This window comes from Mesoplodon densirostris, chromosome 15 (genome assembly GCF_025265405.1).
Source record: "Mesoplodon densirostris isolate mMesDen1 chromosome 15, mMesDen1 primary haplotype, whole genome shotgun sequence".
In the NCBI taxonomy this organism is placed as follows: Eukaryota; Metazoa; Chordata; class Mammalia; order Artiodactyla; family Ziphiidae; genus Mesoplodon; species Mesoplodon densirostris.
The window spans coordinates 77,984,315-78,005,439 of record NC_082675.1 but is presented as its reverse complement, the minus strand read 5'-3'; the positions used below and the strand labels follow the sequence as shown (position 1 = coordinate 78,005,439).

At 45.9% G+C, this 21,125-nt stretch overlaps 1 protein-coding gene across 1 annotated transcript in view; it reads left to right on the top strand.

Moving 5' to 3' along the window:
• Positions 1–11,746, top strand: part of BCL2 (BCL2 apoptosis regulator) — a 183,380-nt gene extending 171,634 nt beyond the window's left edge. The window contains exon 3 of the mRNA XM_060118778.1: positions 10,177–11,746. Coding sequence (XP_059974761.1) covers positions 10,177–10,311 — 135 coding nt within the window. The 3' untranslated portion in view covers positions 10,312–11,746. The remainder of the gene's footprint in view (positions 1–10,176) is intronic.
• Positions 11,747–21,125: the final 9,379 nt, after the last annotated feature.

Genomic DNA, 21,125 nt, shown 5'->3' with positions numbered 1-21,125 from the left:
CTGATGAACCAAATGACCCAATCATTTACCATAGTTTTTAGCACATTTTGCTATAGATGCATTACTTTTCCCAATTCCACAGACATCTTTTGAAGCTCTGGACCGGTCTCGCCTCCTGGCAGGAGGGACCTAAGCCCACAGGTGGCCAAGCCCCCACTCCCTGCAGTATTTGCATGGCTAGTGCAGCCGGGAATTTGCCACCGTACTTCTCTCTAGATAGCAGTGTACCCCAGCCCCAGGGCGATTAGACCAGCAGGTGGACAGGGCCAGCGGCCTTTGACCTGGCCCTGTGGCTGCAGGGTCCCCAGAGCAACAGACCCCTTTGCAGATTCGTTTCAAACTGTGCCCTGCTCTAGAAGGGAAGGAACCCTTGGGGTTCTCGTTTTTTCTGCCCTCCCTCGATCCTGAGGGCCCCTGCCTGATTTGCATCCTCAGCTCAATTTGCATCACAAAATACACCCAAACTTCCCTGGACCCGCTGTGGTAGGCAGGCAAGTTGTGTTTTTTTGTTTTGTTTGGGTTTTTCATCTCCTGCCATTTCTCTAGCAGGTTTCTGGTTACATCCAGATGACACTTAGATTAGGTTTCATTTTATGTCCTTGGCCTATGATTCAACTAGCCCCTCCCCCTGGGCCAGAGTCCCTCCAAGATCAAGCCCCATTCAGTGGAGGGGGCTCGGGGGGCAGCCCCTGCAGTCCTTGTGGAAGGATCATCCTGTTTCTCACGCTCACTGGGCACCTCGATCTGCAGGCCAGGCAGCTGCGCGTCCTTCAGTTATATGCTCTGGGGTTGTCAGGGGTTTTTTTTCTCCTTCCTTTTCCCCCAAACCCGGAATCAATATTTTGGGAGTAAAGGGAATGGGGAGGATGGAGGAAGAGCCCCAGGGGACAGAAGTCTGCAGCCACCCAAAGCAGCTCTGTTCTCCAGACGGAGCCCTCCAGACTCATTCAGCACCAAGTGGCTGCAGAGGAAACCCTGCCGGGCCAATGATAAGGGGGAAATGGAGTCACTTCCTTACCAGCTGCTTTATTCAGGTAGAAACAGTCCTCACTTCCTCGCGTGTGCTGTGCTGGCCACCGCTCCCAGCGGCCTGGCCGCCTGCTTCCCCTTTTGATCTCAGCCACGGTGGGTGTCGGAGCATCACTGCCTCCGGGCTTTGGAGAGAGCCCTCCTCTCTGCTGTGTGTGTGCCTCCGTCTCTCCTGGGGCTTGTATGTCACTTGGCTCTGGGCACTGGAAAACCATAGATCGTGTTTACTGGGAATGAGTCTCCGACCCCTTAGTAGAATCCGAGACTAGTGACCACCGGCGGTCTTTATGTTTCCGTGAAGGTCCAGGATCGACTTGGGGCTGCTGATCAGCTCCCGTGTCTTGTACAACGGGCACCAATGCTGCCCCTCATCGTGCCCAGGATTACTGTTCTTTTTCACCTCCAGGCAGCACTTTCAGTCTTCATAACGCAGCTGGAATCTCCCTGACAGTGGGATAAATGGTCCAGTGAGTTTGGAAAATGCCCGACAGCCTATCCCTCCCTTGGAGACTCACAGGGCATACGTGTGGGATGATATTCAAAATAGTTAACGACCGATATGGCACAGACACTGACCAGTCAGATCCAACGCTGACCGTTATGAGCCGTCTGAGCATCAGTTCCTCACAGGAAGACACTAGAGGCTGCTACTGCAAAAAAAAAGGCAGTGGCTTTTGTTTAAGCCCATCATTTATTTGTCCTTTGAACATGCTCCTTTTAAAAAATATCGTCTCTTAAGATACATTTGGAAAACCTGTTCTCTAGTAAAAGAAATCATTGTATTTCAGTTCCACAAACATTTGCTGAGTGCCAAATATGTGACAGACACATGTTCCAGGGATCCAAAGATAAATAAAACATGGTCCCTGCACCTCCAGGTGCTAATCATTGAATGGGGGAAGACAGACATGTACACAGGGACTAGCTGAGGATTATTCAACTCAACCCACGGGCTTGGAGAAAGTTGCCTGCAAAACATGACTGCACTGAATTCCTGAATGAACTAGAATGAACTTACACGTGACAGAGCTGAGCAGGAAACTAGGTTGGGCAGAGCATTGGGAGCCTTGGATGTCATGTTAAAGAATTTGGAGGTAAGCATGGAAGTGACAGACTTGATTCTGAATAGATCACTCTGCCTGCAGTAGCGAGAGGAGACTGAAGGGTGGGGCATTAGACTAAAGGCAGAGAGATCAGATGGGAAACCCTAGCAGTAATCCTGGGGAGAGAAAGAGTTAGGTGGTGAAATCAGTGGTACATATACTGTCCTGAGGAATCCCCTTGCCCTTACCACTTCAGAGCTCTCTAGCTTGACCTCCAACTACAGGAGATACAGCATCGGGATCTCTTGCCCCAAGGGCTTTCTCTGGCCTCTAGAGCCCACTTTACCTGTGCGTGTGACTGGCCAGAAGTGCTGGGATATTGATACCTCCATAGGAGCAACTCTCAGCCAATGAATGGAAGGAGGTGGTGTATAAATACCCCAGCTCCCTAGCCGCTTACTGGAATAACGAAATGTGTGTGTTCTGCACTGACCCCCAGATTTCCCAGCAGGATTCAGTTCCAGTTGCCAGCAGCAGTAACTTGCTTGGCAAGGTAACTCATGGCCACTTTCCCTTTTCTGTCTCACTTCCCCACTCTCCTGCTAGTGTTTCGTGGGATCACCTCCCACAAAAACTGCTTACACTCCAGTCTTTTTCTTAGGGTCTGCTTCTGGGGGAACCCAACCTAAGACTGTGGGATTACCTGTGAATGAATGGATGGGGGAGAAGAGGAAACATCTATCTAGAAGACTCTCAGGGTGTGGGTTTACTTGACAGCATGGACACTGTAAAGGTGAGAAGAGAGGCCGGCTTGCTGGAGGGGCTTTGATGACTCCAGTCTGGACAGGCTGTATTGTAACTTCTGGTGGGTCATCTAAGAAGACGATTGGAATAGGAATCTGGCTGTCAGAGGAGCAAGTGGAGCTGGATATAAAGGTTTCAGAGACATCATCATGGGGAGGTGTTTAAGACCATGAGAGTGAAGATTAGCCGAAGAGAGAGAAGACAGTCCAGGCTGCTCAGGGAGCATCAAGTACCCATCAGGGCAGACAGAAGAGTAGGTGCCCATGAAGAGATGGAGAAGAAATTCTCCAGGAAGCAAAGGTTTACAGTGATCTCAGCATCCAGTGTGTCAAAATGTTGTCAGGTATGCTCTGAAAAGTATTCAGTGGATTTAGCCACATGGAGGGTATTGGTAGTCTCGGGAGAGTGGTTTCAGAAGTGCAGTGGAGGACTTCCCTGGTGGCGCAGTCATTAAGAATCGCCTGCCAATGCAGGGAACACAGGTTCAAGCCCTGGTCCAGGAAGATCCCACATGCCGCAGAGCAGCTAAGCCCATGCACCACAACTACTGAGCCTGTGCTCTAGAGCCCACGAGCACAACTGCTGAAGCCCACGCATCTAGAGCCCGTGCTCCGCAACAAGAGAAGCCACCGCGATGAGAAGCCCGCGCACCACAACAAAAGAGTAGCCCCCACTCGCCGCTGCTAGAGAAAGCCTGCGTGCAGCAATGAAGACCCAACGCAGCCAAAACAAAAAATCAATTAATTAATTTAAAAAAAAAGTTTCTCAAAAAGTTTCTCTCTTTTAAAAAAAAAGAAAAGAAAAGAAAAGTGCAGTGAAGGAACCGGCCAGGCTGAATGGATTAAAATGTGGTGGAAAAGCAGCTGATGAGAGTAGGTTAGTGGTTTGTCTTGGGGGGAAAGAAGAGAAAAGGTAATGTTTAGGGTGGAACCCAGCATCAGCGTGGACATTTTGAGGAAATCTGAATGTTTATATGCCAAGGAAATAAGAGATAGAAGGTGGATGAGGTTGACATTGTAGTTGGGAGCTGGGACAATTGATGGAGGAAGGTTCCAGAAGCAACAGGAGACAGTGGAATAAGGGAGCAGGGTGTAAAGAGCAGGGGAGGACAGAAAGAGATGTGAGTTAGTGGGTGCTCCCAGATAGGAAACTGGGGTGATTCTCACCCAATGGCCCGATTTTCTCAGAGAAGAGGTGACATCAGCTGTTAAACAGTGAGGGGACACATGAGAACAGTGGTGGCTGTTTGGAATAGCCACGGATAGGAGCAGAGACAAGCTCTGACCCAGGGTGAGGGAGCGCTCGGTGCTTTCTAGAACTCACTGAGTCTGGAGACCATGAATTTACAGCAGCCCCCATCTGCCTGGCCAGACGACTTTCTTCAGCAACGCTTGGAAGGCCAGAGGTGACTGGGGGGGCAGGATGGGGTCAAGGTTGGATGGGAGGCGCAGGGTGAGGGAGGCAGGGGGGAGGGGAGCAGGGAGACGGAGCCAAGTGCCTGCCAGGGTCCTCAGCCACTGAGCACAGGAGGCCGGGGATGTGGACGCAGCCTCCAGTCCTCCTCCGCCTCATAGCAGCTTATTAGTACACACTGTGAATAACTTACTTTCCCAGTCTACATTTCATTTGCCTCATTTATATAAAGGGCGTTATCATTACTAGGTATTACCACACAAGTGCAGGAGATCTGAACTTACTTGGAGGTAACTGCCCACTCAGTTTTGAGTTAGTATATTTTGCCTTTTCCATTTTCTTTCTTTTTTATAAATTTATTTATTTATTTATTTATTTGGGGCTGCATTGGGTCTTCGTTGCTGCGCGCAGGCTTTCTCTAGCTGTGGCGAGCGGGGGCTGCTCTTGTTGCGGTGCACGGGCTTCTCATTGCGGTGGCTTCTCTTGTTGCGGAGCATGGGCTCTAGGCGCACGGACTTCAGTAGTTGTGGCACGCGGGCTCAGTAGTTGTGGCTCATGGGCTTAGTTGCTCCACAGCACGTGGGATCTTCCCGGACCAGGGCTCGAACCCGTGTCCCCTGCATTGGCAGGCAGATTCTTAACCACTGCGCCACCAGGGAAGTCCACTGTCTTTTCTATTTTCTAACCCTTGCCCTCAGGTTGTCATGAGGGAGGTGATCCCCATAGAGGCAAAATGATAAAGCCATGACAAATAGAAAATATCAAAGGCATTGGATAGCAGTGTTCAGTTTCCTGTTAGCACCATCTGATTTTCTTTTTGTTCTGCGGACAGGACCTTCTGCTCAGTGCAGGGTAGAAAATGGCAGCACGCCTCCATTTAGTTTAGTTCACTGTGCACACAGAGGCATCCCCTCTCTAGATTGGAAGCTCTTTGAGGGCAGGATGACTTCCCCCACTTAGGGGTCTCCCATGATGATATAATGTATCCACACAAGTCAGCTCAGAGATTGTGGAATGTAGCTGAAGTTCTGATTTGTCTATAGCCAGCCAAGACCACACGAAGTTTCCCCACAGTGCAAGGAGCAGTGAGAGCCAGCATGGAGCCAGGGGCATGGACTTGCAGACGTTGGTTTCATTGTTACCTGTTTCACTCAGTGTTATGTTGGGAATATCTCTCCTTGTCAATAAGTATAGGGTATAATTTTTAGTGACCGACCCATATTCCATTATCATATTTTCAGATATTTTTGTTGTTTTCAGGCTTTATTAATTTTTTTTTTTTGCGGTACGCGGGCCTCTCACTGTTGCGGCCTCTCCCGTTGCGGAGCACAGGCTCCGGACGCGCAGGCTCAGCGGCCATGGCTCACGGGCCCAGCCGCTCCGTGGCATGTGGGATCTTCCCGGACCGGGGCACGAACCCGTGTCCCCTGCATCGGCAGGTGGACTCTCAACCACTGCGCCACCAGGGAAGCCCAGGTTTTATTAATTTTTTCAAGATAAATAACTACAAGTAGAATTACTAACAAAACGACAATATTTTTAAAGCTTTCGCTACGCATTGCCAAATATGAAAGGTCTCTCCATTTACATGTACCTGGGAGTCTATCAGTTGTGTAAGAGTATCTGGGGCTCCCACCCCCATCCCTACCCCATCCTTTTCAGCAGAACTCAGTATTCTTTTTCAGTTTTTGCCAATCTGATTCGTTTTTAAATCTCGTTTTGTTTGGAATCAGGTTTAAACGAAACTTTTTGAAGGATCCTGAAGGGGAAAGGAAAATTTTGGAGGGTGGGCTGCCTTGAGGGACCTGTATGTGTGTGTCTGTGTCGGGGAGGGGAGAGAGAAATAGAGGAAGAGGGGAAAGGAAGGGAGGGAGAGGGAGAAGGGGGTGAGAGTGGTCCCAATGCAGGAGGGATGATACCATTACCGCCTCCCCCCAACTTTCCCTGGCTTAGGAGTCTTGAGTCTGGTCTGTTCCCATCCGTCCGTCCCGTCCACATCTCCCTGGCTTAGTTCCAACCCTGCAGCCAGGGTCCAGGGTTGGGATGTTGGCCTCCCTGCCCCACTGATGCCAGCCCTGGGTGGAACTCAGACTCAGACCATCTGTGGCCTCTGAATTTGTAGTTTGTGGGGAAGCTGTCTGCAAAAGAGCACGCAGAGCTGGGGTACTGCCTGCCTTCTCTATGACGTGAGAGGCCAACAGGAGAAAGGACCCTTCCCTGGGGACTTGCTGTGCCCATCCCTGAGGTCAGGCAGAGCCCTTGCCAGTCCTGACATGAGCAAGGGCTGCCGTGCCTTCTGAATATATAGGCTGGGATTTTGTCCGAATCACATGACGACAGCCCAGGTTTTCTTTTTCCCTCTTTGTTGCTTTTAATACATAAAATGAGCATGTGTTTATTTAAAACAGCTTTCAAACTTAAACAAATAATGACAGACTGTTCAAACAGACTTCGGAAATCACCCTAATCAGGATGTTTGAAAAAGCAAGAAGACTCTCCATGAAAGTAGCTTTAGGATCTTCAGTCCTGAAACAACAGGGTCTGCTCTGCACTTTAGAATCACAGATGGGCAAACCACAGGAGCCAGATTCCATCTCAGGGGGTTTAAAGAACGCCCCTCAGCCCTACAACCTGACTTAATAATTTACGAGGAAGTAGAGTTGGGCGTGTGTTATCACCAGAACACATGACAGGTACGTTTAAATTCACAGTTTCTATAGAAATCACCAAGCATCTTCAGAACCAAGAGCTGACACTTTAGAGGGAGCTAGTAAATTGTTTCTGGAAATGAGCAGGCTCGGTAGACCATCTGGAGGAAAGGGCAGTCCTAGGAGGGATGTAGCAGGTTAGCGAGAAGATAGGCCAGAGAACAAGGTACTGTTTCCACTAGTTCACACTCTGGGCCACATTTACAAATGGCCTCAAGTCACCTACGGTTATCTTCACAACAACCAATTTTATGGGTGAAATAAATGAAGCTCGGGGTTGGGTAATTTGTTCAAGGTCATAAGCAATAAAATGTCAAAGCTGGGATTTCACCCAGACCCTCTCCCCTGAGTTCAGAGCTAATTCCCAGATCCCTGGGGCTGCGTCATCATCTCTGTGCTCATTCTTTGGGTTAAGAGATGCTTCTTTAGCTCATTCCACTTTGGAAATGATTTTTTTCTTTATAGTGCACATCAGAAATGGGCCATGAGGTCCGTTAGAAGCATAGTTATTACTGTGAGCGGCTGGGGCTTGGGAGAGGGAATTATTCTGGCCCCAGAGAGTTGGGGGTGTTTGGAGAGGCGTTTCTTCTCCTGCTGGTACTGTGCACCAGACAAAGCAGCCTGAGTTCGTCGCTGCTTCCTCCACTTTCCCAGGATGGCTCCTGGTCTGGAAAGGTCAGATGGCCTAGGCCTTAGCCTGTTTCATATTCTGCCACAGAAAACTCCACTGATAACTAAAGGGATGCTGGGTCCAACCACTGACCCTCTCAACATCAAGCCGAATTGCATACTGCCCAGTGTTTTTCTCTGAGGAATTTGCGGTGCCCTTTGGCTGGGCTCTTGCGGGTTCCAGCCTGCCCATTCCTCAGGGAGAACAGCACGGAGGGGAAGGCTGTTAGACGTTTGCTGTTGTGTCTGTGGGATCCTGGGATGCACTTTGCAAGAGGCAGTTTCTCTAAATAGGTCCTGACCCCTTTCTGCCCCATTTATCCCACTTACATGTAGGGAAAGTAGGAGGTGTCTTGACAAACAGCCGTGAGTGTTAGCTCAGCTTTGCGCTAAGGGCACTAAGCACATATTTCATTTATGTCTATTGCCTTGCTTGCTAAGCCTCAAACTTTGAAAATGTTAACAATAGATTAAGAAAGAAGAAAACCCTTGCGCCCTCTCCTGGTAAAAGTTAATCCAGTACATCTGAAGGTATACCTCACTCACTTATGGGGTGCAGTCATTTGTCTAGACTAAGTAATCTTGTACTAATTCGACCAAAGCTATTGACACACTAGATGGACCACTGGGTCTTCCTTGGGCTGTGATTACAGAGTTTCTTCTGAACCTTTCTTTGCAGGGCTCCTCAGCCTCAGCACTGTTGGCGCTTTGGGGTGGATAATTCTTTGTGGTAAGGGCTGTCTGGTGCCTTGTGGATACTGGGATACTGAACAGCATCCCTGGCTTCTACCCATTAGATGCCAACAGCACGCCCATCCCAGACCATGACTACCAAAAATGTTTCTAGGCATTGCCAAATGTCCCCTGGGGGACAAGACCACCGCAGTGAGACCCACTGCCCTAAACTCATGTCTGCCTTTTTTTTTTTTCTTTTTTGGCCACACCTTGCAGCTTGCAGGATCTTAGTTCCCCGACCAGGGATTGAACCCACACCCTCGGCAGTGATAGTGCCAGGTCCTACCCACTGGACCGCCAGGGAATTCCCTCTTGTTTGCCTTTTGTAAAAGGTGCCACTGGTCACAGGGCAACCAGTGAGAGAGTGAGGATGGCTCCACACAAACCTTTCATGACTGTGGGGGGCAATTCTGATGATTGGTCAACTGAGTTCACCTCTGGGAATTTGTCTAAAAATATCCAAACAAGAATTTATGTATAAAGCTGTATCATAATGTTGTTTATGAGAGCAGAAGTTTAAAACAACCCAAATAAAGAATTGGTTAAATAAAGTACAGCATAGATATAGATACAGAAACATATATGGTGGAATACTATGCAGTCATGAAAAATAACTATGCAAGTTCATATTCAATAACATGGGAATTTTCCCTAACTATGCCTTAAACTCTCGAGACTACTGCAAGATGTCCAGAGGTTTTTGTATACGGAAGGAATAATTTCAAGAAGGCAGAGTAAGCATCTAGGTGAAGTATTAGGCCAAACACAGAATTCAAACCAATGTTTGACTTCAGAAAACTTCACTCTTTAATTGAACAAACATTTCTCAAACACCTACATGTATCAAGACCACACATAGCACTGGGGAGACAAAGATGATACCTGGCCCTTCTACTGCAATACTTGCCCCAAACAGACAAAAACACGGTAAACATCATCAGACCCTCCTCCACACAGTGACGCTGGACGTCTCCGTATGTTACCGTCTCCCATAGTGAAATCGTGTGCTCTAATTCCAGGTTTGGGGGCCTAACCGGAGCTACATCTTGTTTTCCTCTTCATGCCTGATTAATCACACCAAAGGAACAACATTTCATTTACTGCTTTATATATTCAGATATATTTAGAGTTGTCCAAGTACTCATTGGGTCCAAACATGGAATCTAATCCTCCCCAACAAATCTAAGAAATGAGCACTCAGTGGTCTCAGCTTTTTTCCTACAGCACAAGAACAAAGAAAATGAATCCATAAGATGGGTATGAAGAATAAATAAAATAATGCATGTCAGGCATTTGTTACAAGTGCCTGGCATATAGCAAGCACTCAATAAAGGAGTAGTTGGTTTTTTTAAAAAATTATTTTTACGAATGGTCATGCTAGCTACAATTGCAAAGCCTCCTGTATTTCTAACTGCCTTTGCTGTTTTATCTTTTCCCTTAGCACCTACCACTCTCTAATACACTATATGAAACACGTAGTTTTGTTTACTGTCTATCCTACTCCACTGGGTCAAAGCTTTTGCGCTTTTAGCCTGTTTCATGCACTGCTGTATCTCTACGGTGTCTGGTACACAAGTAGGGTCTCAAAAAATATTTCCTGGATGAAAGTGAAAAGAGTGGGTCTGAAATCATTGCCCCCGAAGTGCGTTTGACCTTTTCCCCTCACCCTCCTGAAGGGGCCCAGGCACTTCAGATGCCTCTCTCCCTGTCATCTGGCATTCCGTCCGTCCCTGCCGCTCTAATATGCTTTTTCTTTCCTCCCCTTCCCACTGCAGGATGCCTTTGTGGAGCTGTATGGTCCCAGCATGCGGCCTCTGTTTGATTTCTCCTGGCTGTCTCTGAAGGCACTGCTCAGTCTGGCCCTGGTGGGAGCCTGCATCACCCTGGGTGCCTATCTGGGCCATAAGTGAAGTCCACAGGCCTGCCACAAACACATATGCAAAAGGTTCACTAAAGCAGTAGAAATAACATGCACTGTCACTGATGTACCATGAAGCGAAGCTGTGGTCTCTTCAAAACAAAAACAAACCACCACCAACAACGAAAAAACAGCTTTCAGGCTCAACGTCCAGTCAGCTACTTACTGCCAAAGGGAAATACAATTTATTTTTTACATTATTAAGAAAAATAAGATTTATTTATTTAAGACAGTCCCATTGAACATTGTCTTTGGAAACCCTACCACTAATTAGTAAGCCCCACCTGGATGGCTCCACCTGGTCTCCTGTGCCTATAAACATGGATTTCTGTTCCATGTTGTTGGCCCAACTGACTCACCATCTGAAAAGCAAACAAATTGACAAAGGACTTGACTGTTCCAGAAGCCGGGTTTCTGGCTGCTGGAGGTTAGGGAGAAGGTGTTCGCTTTCTTTGCCTTTTTTTTTTTTTTTTTGCCCTGGAGGCTGTGTTCTTAATAGAGGGAAGGTCCTTGGAGGGGAGACCACTCTTCCCTGGCCTGAAGAACAGGCACTTTGCATATGGTACACACCCGGTTGGAAGAAAACCATCGGGAACTTCAGATGGACTTGGTATTTGCCAAGATCTCCACCCCGAAGGACAGTGACTGGAAAAATGCCCTTAAACCATAGGAAAGTATTTTTTTAAGCTACCGATTGTGCCGAGAAGCATTTTAGCAATTTATACAATATCATCCAGTACCTTAAGCCCTGACATGTATATTCATATATTTTGGATACGCTCCCCCTCCAAATACTGGCTCTGTGTATGAAACAGAATCCTCTGGAATGCGAGGAAGTGAACGTTTCGGTGACTTCTTCGGCATCAGGAAGCATCAGGCCGCCACAAGTGCCTGCTTTTCCACAAGAGGCCGCGGTGTGCTCTGCCTTGCCCCAGCTCGGAGACCTCGTCCTGGAACACAGCCTGGCCACTCGCTGGCCTGCTCGAGGGGTTTTAAACAGAGCGGTGTGGTCTGCGAATGTCTGGAAGCTGACGGAGCTCAGAATCGCGCGGGCAAGGAAAGAAGGCAGGAGGCCTGGGCCTGCTACCCTGGGGCCCCCTGGTTAGGCGCCTCTCCACGTGGAGCGTGGAAGCCGGGAGCCAAGGCTCTTCGGGCGTTTATCACTGTGGAGGGAAGGAAACAGGCACTGCGCCTTTGCTCGCGGAGGGAGGTGGTGATGGCTGGGGAGCCCGCCCCCCGAGGGAAACGCTTGCGTGCGCCTTGGCTGCGCGGCTGCCAGCCTGCCTGTGCAGCTTAAAGCAAGATTTTAAAGACTTTGGGGAGGGTCATAAATCCTAAAGGAAGCGTTAAAATGGATTAACTGACCTATGTCTGTGGAATTACAATGTAAAACATTATCTTGTCATTGTAGTTTGGTTTTATTTGAAAAACCTGAGGGGGGGGGGGAGGGAGTTCCAGGTGTGGAATGTGGGGATTATCTGTACATCCTGGGGCGTTAAAAAAGAAGAAGAAGGAAAAAAAAAAAAAAAAAACAGTGCTGAAAAACGCCAGAGAAGTAGCAAAAGAAAAGAAATCTCCAGCTCATAAACTAGAAATATTTTTTCAAGTTTAGAATCAGCCTTGAGACATACGTGGAATAACTGTGGCATTATCGCATTATATACCATTTATCTGTATTAACTTTGGAATGTACTTATGTTCAATGTTTAATGCTGTGGTTTATATTTCGAAAGCTGCTTTAAAAAAAAGATTACATGCATCTCAGCATCTTTCTAAAAAACTGTATTTAGTTATGGCCTCTACACTATTTGTTAGCAAAAATGATCATTTTTTCCATTTGAGATTTTTGGCTCTTAATTCTTTAAAAGCATTTCTGAGGAGGTGAGATAAGCCCTGGGTCTCAGCTACCTGAGAAACCCTGGAGCATGCTGGCCACCCAGCCACTTTGCTTGAACCGAGTTACGACCACTTCCATGTCAACAGAATTATTTATTGTGAGGGACGTATCTGTTGTCCCTTTGACCTTGTTGCTTAGGTTTACTTGTCCTTGGCCAAATCAGAATTTAACTCACATCATTTAGGATTGCATACATGTTTGGTTAAACCCATGAGGTTCATTCGGCTGGAAATCCAGATGGAAGATGACCAGGGGATTAAATTCTGGCTCCGATGGTTTGCCCTTTAGAGATGGTTTCCATGCCCGTTTCCACGGAGACCTGTCTGGAGCCCTCCCACCCTCCTTCCATAGGGCCTTTCTCTGTGGCCGTCCTCAGGGCCTTCCTGAAATGCAGGGGCGCTTACGCCCCAGACGGAGAAAGCAAGAAACCCATGGTATGAAGCCAGACCTCCCTGGCAGGCCTCAGGGAACAGGACGATCAGACCTTTGAATGATTCTAATTTTTAAGCAAAATATTATCTTATGAAAGGTTTACATTGTCAAAAGTGATGAATATGGAATATCAAATTCTGTGCTGCTATCCTGCCAAGATCATTCTAATGGAGTCGGTTTGCAGTACACTCCAAGTGGCGAGATCCTCCAAGCTGCTTTAGAAGTAACCATGAAGAACACGGACATTTTTAATATAAAGCCTGTTTGTCTTTTGTTGTTGTTGTTGTTATTGTTATTGTTCAAGCTGGGATGTGCAGAGTGTTCTAAAAATGTATATATAAAAAAGGTCACAGGGGCTAATTTCTGACTGGTTTCCTTTTGCTGTGGGGTTACATTATCTGGTTTTAATGATAAATGTTCCCGGCCACCTGACCCCAGAACTGTACAGTATTGTGGCTACACTTTCTCTAAGAGTAGTTGAAGTTGCATTTTTCTTGTTGTTAAAAACATGTTAGAAGCAATGAATGTATATAAAAGCCTTGACTAGTCATTTTTTTCTCCTCCTTTTTTGCATTGTCTCAATTATTTTGCAGTTGGACAGCAGAGACCCATTCCTACCTAACAGGTGTGGAGGAGGGGTTCACACCTGAATTACCATCAGCGTGGTGCACATGTTGGCCCAGGTCAGGGTTCAATAGAGCACGTGCACTTTCCAAATGGAGGTCGAGGGCTCTAAAAAAAAGCCACAAGGAGAAAAGCACCCAAGAACCTCCTGGGTCCCCCCCAGGCCCTCGCCGCACAGACAGCCCGAAAGAGAGATCAAAATGACAGCTCGCATCTTCTGCAGCAAACAGCTCATCTCAGATTTTGCAGGCTTAAGATGTGGCTTACGGTCACATTTCGAATGAAGGAAGCACTTTGCTATAGTTCAAGCCAAAAACCAACAGCCTCTGGCCCAGCTCACTTATCTCTGTCTATTCAGATATGACCTTCCATTAAGATGTGACTTTATTTCATTAGTAAATGTTTATGCTTATCATTTAAAGACCTAGTCCTGGCCCAATGTGGGAAATTAGGAAGTGATCATAAATCAAGAGTAGTTCTAATAATCAGGATTAGACATGAATATATCGGACGGTCCCAACACATGTTTGGGTTTTTTGCATCGAGGATCTATGGGATAAATAGAATTGCAAATTGTCTATATTGTAATTAAACTTATGCTAAAATGATGAACTTATACATGTGAACTTAAATTCTAATTTCGACTGTACTTCTAAGGCAGCGGCTGTTTTTATACTTCCTTATCACTTATAGTTAGTAATGGACACCTCCTCTATCAGAAAAAAACAGGAAGGGCTTGAAATATAAGCCATTCTAAGGAAATTAGGGAGTCAGTTGAAATTCTATTCTGATCTTATTCTGTGGTGTCTTTTGCAGCCCAGACAAATGTGGTTACACACTTTTAAGAAATACAATTCTACATTGTTAAGCTTATGAAGGTTCCAATCAGATCTTTATTGTTATTCAATTTGAATCTTCCCAGGGATTTTTTTTTTTTTAATTATTATGGGACAAAGAACATTTGTTGCAGGGTTGGGAGGAAGAATTTTCAAATGAGCAAAACATTCCCAAGATTGGATCAGGGTGCGGAGACTTTCAGAATAGCCAGGACTGTAGGATGTGAAATGCAAACAAGTGAAAACTTCACTAGGGTCAATGTGATGCCTCCGTGAAGGACCTTATGCGACAAACAAGAAACATTTTCAAGTTCTGTGGTATATTTAGCTTCTAGAGACAACAGAACAACTCGAAGTCCAGTTCTGTATGGCAATGCAGATGAACCAAAACTCTTTGAAAAATCTGCCATCAATGGTAATGATTTTAATTTCAAGCCCGGACATGTCTAATGGCTATTTAAACAATAAATTTGTAATTTTAACCAACAGGATATTTAATGAAAACCTTCTGGTTGGTAGGGACATCTATTTCTAAATACTTATTATGTACAATACGGGGAGAAAAAAAGTGAGACTGAACTGGGTAAGTAATAATACAAGTTCCTTATCCTTACCCAAAGAATCATCCTGTTCCATGTCTGTGCTCATAGGACTGGCCTTAGACAACCATGAAATATGCATCCCACGGGGCACAAAGAAAACCAGATGGAGTATGAATGGTATTGCCCCAATTCATCATGACTACCCCAGAAAAATAACTGAAAGGTAATATATATCCTATTGATGACAAGGTTGTTTTGGGTCCCAAGGTAAGCTCAGCAGACAGAAACACTTGTGGAAGATGGAAAGGCTTAATCAAAAAATCCCGGGACTGTTACTAAATATGACTATAGCATATTATAGTAACTCCGTGTCCCTAAACCTTTTAGGGAATCTGCAGTGAGCCTTCCAGCCAGCTCATTTCATTAAGTTTTTGCCTCTGGGGTAGCATTTAAAGGAGTGATAGCCGATCACATTTCTCTGGAGGAAACCTGTGTTTATTATACTATCTTCTTAAGTTTTCAGCCAAGTTTTGCTTTTGTTTTGAGTTACTGGGATTATTTTTGTTTTCAATAAAAATAAGTGTATAAAAAGTGGTTTTGTATTGAAAGCTTTTGTCATCAAGATGTTCACACTTCTCCCTTCCATGGGCTGTTTTTAAGATGGATACTTCTTAGGGGTGGCTGATATCCTGCAACACTGTACACACACAAAAAACTATATGATAAGTGTACTCTAGATAGTTAAGATAAAGTAAGTCTCTGGTTGCCCAGCATTAAATATAATGGCATTTTCTTTGTATTGTTGGGGAAAGCCACACTGCCATTCAACTTTCTTTGTCTAGTTAATATTGTGAAGAAAAATAAAGTACAATGTGAGATATCGGTTGTGCCCTGGAATTGTTTGTGATGAGGTGATGTGATTTTGCCCTGTCATTCAAAGACCTTAACAAGCCAGTAGAGCCACCGGGAGCCTGACTGGTTATGAAGCGCTGGGGTGGGGGCGCAGGCTATGGGATTGCTCAACGGGTGAAGCCACCTTAGAAGAAGGTTTTGTTTCTTCGTTACTAACCCTTCTGGTTTGGTTCAAGGTGGACCAGCCTTGAGTTCTACTCCCACTGTCGCTGCCGGGTGTGCTCCCTCAGACCAAGTGAAGATCCCAACCTCTGTTCCATAAGATGAAAGATGGTATAAAAAGGAGAGAAAGAAGCTAAAAATTCTGGTTCGAAGTGCGCGTTTTAAGATAACCAGAGCAAGGGCTTCCCTGGTGGCGCAGTGGTTGAGAATCTGCCTGCCAATGCAGGGGACATGGGTTCGAGCCCTGGTCTGGGAGGATCCCATATGCCGCGGAGCAACTGGGCCCGTGAGCCACAACTACTGAACCTGCGCGTCTGGAGCCTGTGCTCCGCAACAAGAGAGGCCGCGACAGTGAGAGGCCCGCGCACCGCGATGAAGAGTGGCCCCAGCTCAACACAACTAGAGAAAGCCCTCGCACAGAAACGAAGACCCAACACAGCCAAAAATAAATTAATTAATTAAAAAAAAAAAGATAACCAAAGCAGTCACTTGTTTTGGAGCACAGAAATCCTAAAGAGCCAGGCACCTATGCTTCCGTCTTATATTGCTACCCTAGGAAGGCATCAATCCTCCAAGGCTCTTCCCTTCAACTCAATTGAAAGGACTCCGATAGCAGCATCTGCTGGCTGCCAGCCCTGTACACGTAACACCACCAGTTCTTATTACCTTGGAAGGTGGGTATTGGCTTCTCCTATTTTATAGGCGAAGTCTGAGACCCATAAAAGTTAATATGCCCAAGTCCTCAAACCTCGTGAATCGCAGAGGCAGAATTTGAGCTTGTGGTCCGGCTGCCTCCCAGGTCCTTGCTTCTCTTCTCAATCAGTGGTCTTCAAACGGCTGCACATGGAGCCTTGAGGCACCACATTTGCAAGGGGTAAGCAAGCTTGGGGTGTTTAAAGGAATCAACATTCTTGGCATCCCAGGGATGCTCAGTCCTAAACTGTCCTCCGTGAGAACACTCCTGAGGTCAGGCCAGTTCTCATCTCCCACATTCCCTTTCACAATCATTTGTCACAGCTCACAAAACAGAGGCGCACACAGCTGTCCCTCCCGGAATCTGGCTGTGAGGCACTGCACACCCGTCTCTTCCCAACTCCAGTGAAGTCAAGTTTGGTAGCTTGAAATCGGCCCTGGTGGAAGCATTTACACCATGGAAATGAGCACAAGATACAAAACAGAGCTTTTCCCCCACCCCCTCTTCTCTGTTTCTTTTTCTTTTTTTTTTTTCCAGAGAGCCAATTTACCTGCACACCTCTGGGCACTGTCCTGGGGATTTAAAACCCTTCAGTTACCAAAAGGTATGATGTGAAATCCTTGGGCTGTATTAGACACTAATGCCTGGGAAACGAATCCTTTTGCAAATCACTTTTCCAATTGGTTGTTTTCAACAAAGGTGAAAGAACACCTAGTCAAGACGGCCACCTGTCAAGCTGGCAGGATATGGGGTTTTTTTTTTTAAATATGATTTCAGAATATAACTCAGAAATCCAGAGTTGTGTAACATTACTATACAAAACTCCTTCCACTCCCTCGTACTTGGTATGTGACCAGCTCTCCTCAAAGCTTACATCCATAAAAACAAAGAATGGGGGCTTCCCTGGTAGCGCAGTAGTTGAGAGTCTGCCTGCCGATGCAGGGGACACGGGTTCGTGCCCCGGTCCGGGAAGATCCCACATGCCGCGGAGCGGCTGGGTCTGTGAGCCATGGCCGCTGAGCCTGAGCGTCCGGAGCCTGTGCTCCGCAACGGGAGAGGCCACAACAGTGAGAGGCCCGCGTACCACCAAAAAAAAAAAAAAAAAAAAAAAGAATGGGTTTGATGGTGAACCCTAGCGCTTTCTACTAACAGGTCATTTCTATTTATAGATACTTGTCCTTCTTGGTGGGGAGGGGGAGGATGATAAACCAGCCCCATTTATCTCATTAACACTTGTATTTCCAATAAAATTAAAAATTTAGATTTAATAATGGTTTATCAAAATGTGTAATATATTTGTATATTTTTAGTAGTTGGGTAATAATAATTCAATTATTCAACATAGGAACAAAAAAGTAAAGCCTTATGGTCACAAAAATTCATAGTTTACTTCCGTTTTAGAAAGTTATGACAGGTTAACCAATTTTAAACTTTCAGTTGTAAGACATATCATATTAGGATAAAATGGAGGGTAGAAATATGAATTTTAGGGAAGAAAAGGAAAAATGTAAAACTTCCTGGGGTCAAAAAATAACTTGTTCCTGTTTTTTTCATGTAATTGATACTGAGTATTATGCATGATTATTGTTATGGTATTTAGATTCCACTGTCTATAATGAAAAAGTGATGCAACAAAGTTATTTGTACAATATCATTTGCTAAAATAACTTCTCAGACAAACTTGTTATTAGTATGTGTCAAAATTCTATTTCAAACTGGCCTCAATTCAGGGATTGTCAGAGACAATCCAGAGGAAAAAAAAAGTGGTCCCACAACCAAAGAATGCCCAGAGTCTGACTGATGTGTCTTAAGATAGTGAATGGGGAAGCCTAACTTCTCAGGATTTCTTAATCCCATTAAAGTCTATCTGGAAATTACTCAAGCATTTTATCAAGAATCATAATTACTTCACGGAAGGGGTTATAAATTACATCATACAAAAAAAGTTCTGCCACAGATAGTTTCGGGACAATTTTCTTTCCCATACTATTCACAATGCATTGGAAAGAAAATCCTTTGCAACTATTTAAATTTTAAAAGTTAAAGGGCAACTTGAACATGCGGAAGGGTGGTAAATGCCTTTTCAAACTCCTTTTAATGGAACATCAGCAACTGTCGGAAGACTCCTGCCCTGTCTGCCCCTCTAGGCCCTCCCCATGGACTTTATTGGAAGCTCCAAGGTGGATAGGGGAGGGGCAGAGGATACACTCCCTCCCCCCAGGACCCAGCAGGTAATTGGGTAATGATAATTGTAATAAATATTCATTCCAGGAACAAAATAAATAAATAAGTAAGAACAAAGCCTGAGCGTCACAAAAATTCAATTAAATGCACAGGCTCACTTCTGTCATAGAAAAGCGTGAGAGGCTAGTCAATTTTCAATGTATTATTTTTGTTGCAAATCTGTGTTTTAAAATTCCTTTTTTTTTCTTTCCCATTAAAAAACCACAGAACTGCAGCTCATTGCCCATCTTACCCCACTTGTCCTTTGTCTGTCTGTGTGTCCTTGGCTGTATGCTCCTGTATCACTTTTTTTTTTTTTTTTTTTTGGTGGTTCGCGGGCCTCTCACTGTTGTGGCCTCTCCCGTTGCGGAGCACAGGCTCCGGACATGCAGACGCAGCGCCCATGGCTCACGGGCCCAGCCGCTCCGCGGCATGTGGGATCCTCCCAGACCGGGGCACGAACCCACGTCCCCTGCATCGGCAGGCGGACTCTCAACCACTGTGCCACCAGGGAAGCCCCCCTCCTGTATCATTCTCAATCTATGCTGCTGAAGTATCTGAGCCCACACCTATAAGGCAAGGCAAACCCCAAAGCAATCAGGGCCTGTTCTTTCCTTCTCTCTTTTCTCACCCCTGGAGAACTCTGAATGGTCTCCTGCAAGGTGATGAGTGGGTCCAGTGGTCCAACAAACGTCTGTTGAGCGCTGCTCCTAGGACAGGTGTGGGACAGAGCTCTAGGATTTAGGAATTATTTAGACCCAGTCCTTGGCCTCAGGAACTCTCTATCTAGTGTCTTGTCTGTTCGGCTTTTTATGTTTCCTTTTTTTCTTGATAAAATATTTATCAAGTCCAATTGAATAAGCTCCTTGTTTTCTGCAGTCATCTTACATCAATCAGGCTAACTTGCTATTTATACCACTACACATTCTCTTTCAAAGTGGGTTGTTGAGGGGCAGGTTCCCATAGACAAAAAAACGTAAACATTTCTCTCTTTCTAGCCAAGATTTGGAACTTTCTGTCTGAAACAACTGGCTTAGATGCTACGTAGCTGTGGATTTTTTTCTGCATTCTCTCTCTGTTTTTCCAAACTTTTGAGCCCACTTCATCTCAGAGCCCCACAAGCAGGAGGGAGTGGAAGCTGCAAAGACCGTGAGGAGAATTCAACAGCAAGGAGACCCAGGGCGGCTTTGATCTTCCCTCCCAAGGGGAACATCATCTCCTGTGTCCTTGTGGAACTCCTCAGCCGGGGTACAAAAGAAAGAAAAGGAGGAATAAAATATTTATAGGAAAATTATTTCTCACAGGCAAGCATTTGTTCTAAAAGTTTTTAGAAATGTAATTATTTGTCTCCTTCTTGGGTTTTTCTGTTTTTAATATGAGACACTTTCAAGTCCCCTAGCTGAGTTTCCAGGAAGCAGTAATCCATGTTGCCTTGGGTGGAGTTTAGGAAAGAAACTAGGTCTCAGGAGTGAAAATGTTTCCATTGAAATTGCCACATGGAACTCTGGCTGCTTCTTTAATGTTCTTGCATAATAAGGCCCCGTTCCCTAGGGCAGGGTGGCCCAGCTCTCCCCTGGCCCTCTGCTGTAGGACTCCCTGTCCTCTTTGAGAGCCAGCTGGACTCCTGGCCTCACTTACCCTCACCTACCAAGTCTTATCCAAACGGGAAACCTCTGGAGCAGTGCCAACCAACAGAAATAAAATGTGAGCCACATTTGTGATTTTTCATCTTCCAGAAGTCGCATTAAAAATAGTACATGGGGGCTTCCCTGGTGGCGCAGTGGTTGAGAGTCCGCCTGCCGATGCAGGGGACACGGGTTCGTGCCCCGGTCTGGGGAAGATCCCACACGCCGCGGAGTGGCTGGGCCCGTGAGCCATGGCCGCTGAGCCTGTGCGTGCAGAGCCTGTGCTCAGCAGCGGGAGAGGCCGCAACAGTGAGAGGCCCGCGTACCGCAAAAAAAAAAAAAAAAAAAAAATAGTACATGGAATTAATTTTAATAACATTTTATTTAACCCAATGTATCAACATATAATCAATATGAAAATGACTGAGGTCATGTCCATCCTTTTTTATATGAAGTCTGAAATTGGTGTGGAATTGACAGTTGGAGCACATCTCAATTCAAATGAGCCAGAGTTCAAGGGCTCAATCTCCGCATGGGGCTGGTGGCTACCATGTTGAATGGCACACTCTAGACTCTGTGTACAGATGTTTTACCGCCCACACACGAACAACATGCCTGTAAAATGCCTTCCTCTGTCTACCCCCATTTCCCCTACCCCCATGCTAATTAAGTTGGGAAGGCTGAAAAGCATCTTTCTCTCCGACTGCCTCTGTTAGGGGAACCACTGACGGAAACTGCCTGCCCTGGCCAGGCACAAAAGCAACCACTTGCATGAGTTACTTTACACCAGGAGCTCCTGGTAAGGAACGCGGAACTAACAAGCTACCACCAACCAGAAGAATTTCAGAAAAGTCAAAAG